General features: G+C 40.5%; 1 protein-coding gene across 3 annotated transcripts; it reads left to right on the forward strand.

The window, feature by feature from the left end:
* The first annotated feature begins 229 nt into the window (after positions 1-229).
* LOC109411733 (cytochrome c-2) lies at positions 230-2,113 on the forward strand. 3 transcript variants are annotated; one of them, XM_019685322.4, is made up of 2 exons: positions 230-389; positions 1,098-2,113. In XM_019685322.4, exon 2 carries the CDS (start codon positions 1,122-1,124, stop codon positions 1,446-1,448), a length of 327 nt encoding a protein of 108 aa, XP_019540867.1. In that variant the 5' UTR covers positions 230-389; positions 1,098-1,121; the 3' UTR covers positions 1,449-2,113. The 3 variants fall into 3 exon arrangements, with proteins under 3 accessions (XP_019540867.1, XP_019540868.1, XP_019540869.1); XM_019685323.4 differs by having other exon boundaries at positions 239-389; positions 1,101-2,113; XM_019685324.4 differs by lacking the exon at positions 230-389 and adding an exon at positions 460-579.
* Positions 2,114-2,727: the final 614 nt, after the last annotated feature.

Genomic DNA, 2,727 nt, shown 5'->3' on the forward strand with positions numbered 1-2,727 from the left:
TTTTCGCACTCGTGAAAACTAGTGCGATAGTCCAGTGGTGAACTAAATGCGCTATAATAATAATAATATATAATATAATTAAATTATATTTTGGTTACTTGAAATTTTCACTGTTGAAATTGGGTAAATTTTAAGTTGCGTGCACAAAGAAAACATCGCACAAAGTTTTTGCGAGCTTTTTTGCCACCACGAGCTCTTGGACGAAATTTGACAGCTCTGTCAGATTTCGCATCGCTCTCTCGCGCTCGCGTGCGTGTGGCATGTGCGATCGATTTTTCGCAGAATCTTGGTGAATCGAACAACCGCGTTGTGCTTGAACTAAAGTCGTGGTGGAAAGACGTCTGTCCGGCCATTCAGTGTGCTTGTGCCCTCATTAATCGCTTTTGAAGGTAATTTATTTTCTGTAACTTTTATGTAATTAGGTAGGTAGTTCGTGCGCGGTGAAAAGCTTTCTCAATTTCGATCGAAGTGAAAAGTGTAAGAACGCGAGGAAAAAGGCGAATTTTGTTTGGACTTTCCACTCGAGTGGTGGCGTGGTTTTTCTTCTTACCCCGTGGCAAGTGATTATCAAACCATCAGGTAGCCAGTGATTTCATTTCGGGATTTGCCCTGTTACGAAACAATAAATCGAGTTGAAATTGTGACTGCGAAGCCAAAGCCGAGGCCAAGGGACGATTCCTATCGCTTTAAGTGCCCTTTTTCAGTGGAAGTGGATTGCCTCGATTCGACTACCTGCTAGGTTACGTAATGGGAGAGAATCTCTGCTTCTCGATTATTCCCTATATGGATTTTGAATCGGGGTCATAATCTTTAAAAATTTTGTTGAACCCATTATCCGTCCGGAATGAGCGTCAGCTGATAGAAAAGCCATAATGCGCTATGCAAATGACGTACAAAAATGATAACGATAAAATTACACTTCTTTGAACCGTTGTTACGTCATTGTGACCATGGCAACCTTGAATACTTCTCAGGGTGTGAACTTGCATTATCAGTGAAATAGTGATTGAAGAAATTTTCAATGCCTGCTTACATTATGCAACAAGACTGTCGATCACGTGACTGATTTCCGCCTTCTTTGATTTTGTTTCTTCTAGCAGTTCCAATAATCTTAATTCGAAATGGGTGTTCCAGCTGGAGACGTTGAGAAGGGAAAGAAGCTGTTTGTTCAGCGATGCTCGCAGTGCCACACTGTCGAAGCTGGCGGTAAGCACAAGGTCGGACCGAACCTGCACGGAATCTTCGGTCGCAAAACTGGCCAAGCTGCCGGATTCTCCTACACAGATGCCAACAAGGCTAAGGGAATCACCTGGAGTGAAGACACCCTCTTCGAGTATCTGGAAAATCCGAAGAAGTACATCCCTGGCACGAAGATGATCTTCGCTGGTCTGAAGAAGCCCAACGAGCGTGCCGATCTCATCGCTTACCTGAAATCGTCGACCGCCTAAAAACAAACAATGTAGGTCTCTAGCTCTACACAACAAATTAAGCAACAAACTAAAACAATAGCAACAACACTGCTCTGACTCAAACAACATCAGCTGAAAATCATTGAAGAGATTCACAGGACAAAACAAAAGAGAGTTGAAGCCCCTCGCCCATAGAAAACCCAATTAGGACAATTTCTTATTATGGAAACATCTAATTTTAATTTTATTTATATATTAGATTAAAAGGTGTACAGCTCAGTTGTTTCACAAACTGTATTGATCGAGATGCTACACAATAAAGCAAAAATGTGGAACACAGTTCAGTGGAGAATCCCCTTCTCCACGAGTAGTATTATCAAAGCCCAAATATTACGAGTACATTTGTTGATCGATGGAAGAAAGGCAAGGACATACTCTTAAGTAGGTAAACATTAACACTCTTTCAATTCGAATGCTTTGATTTTATGACTTTTCCCTCTTCGTCAAAATTCGGGAAGAAGCGTTGTTTGGTCTGCTGCTAGCCATCAGTGATAGAAGTAATTACTATCACACAAACTATACTAAAAGGAAACCGTTCTCTATACGTTTTGAATCGAACGTTCGCAAATTTTACACGTATTGGATGATGATCTTGAAAACGAAAACACGAAACCCGGAAATAAATTTCAGATTCAACCAGAAAAGTGCTGTTCAGTTGATCCGAAACTCCGTAGATTTATTATTTCTTCGAATAGTTTAAAGGTCTCAGGTTTAAAGTGGCAAGTTTGTCCTCTTCGTCATGGGGGAAGGTCAGATTGGTCATATATTTCAGCTTGGTTGGGAAAGATTTGACGCCAATTTAGAGTTCAACAGGTTTCGAAAAACCACCCATGACGAAGAGAACAAAACTGCCGAAAATATGTAAGTTCTCCTATTCCATTACGATGATAAAATAAAAGTTTCGTGGGCTATTGCATCAGCTAGATTCTATTTAGCACATTAACACATCTACGAAAATGCACATGGCTTCAGTGAAGCTTATTTGCATTAGATGTGCACAAGACGATACTGCCCCTCTTTGTATTTATGTCTCATGTTATTTCTAATACGAACCATATTTTTGCCACTCACGAGGTCATTAAAAATTAATTTGATATTTTTCCCGTGTCATTTTATAGCTCAATACGCCATGAAAAGGATAAGCATGAATGATTCTATAACATTCCCCAGAAAACCATTCCCCAGAATACCAATCCCCAGAAAACCATTTCCAGGGTGCCGACTACCTGGAAAAACCTGGAAAGTCAGGGAATGCCAG

The sequence above is a fragment of the Aedes albopictus genome, chromosome 2 (assembly GCF_035046485.1).
Source record: "Aedes albopictus strain Foshan chromosome 2, AalbF5, whole genome shotgun sequence".
In the NCBI taxonomy this organism is placed as follows: Eukaryota; Metazoa; Arthropoda; class Insecta; order Diptera; family Culicidae; genus Aedes; species Aedes albopictus.

Excerpts from the sequence above, each read along its gene's own strand:
- LOC109411733 (XM_019685322.4), top strand. The coding sequence starts at position 1,122 with ATGGGTGTTCCAGCTGGAGACGTTGAGAAGGGAAAGAAGCTGTTTGTT.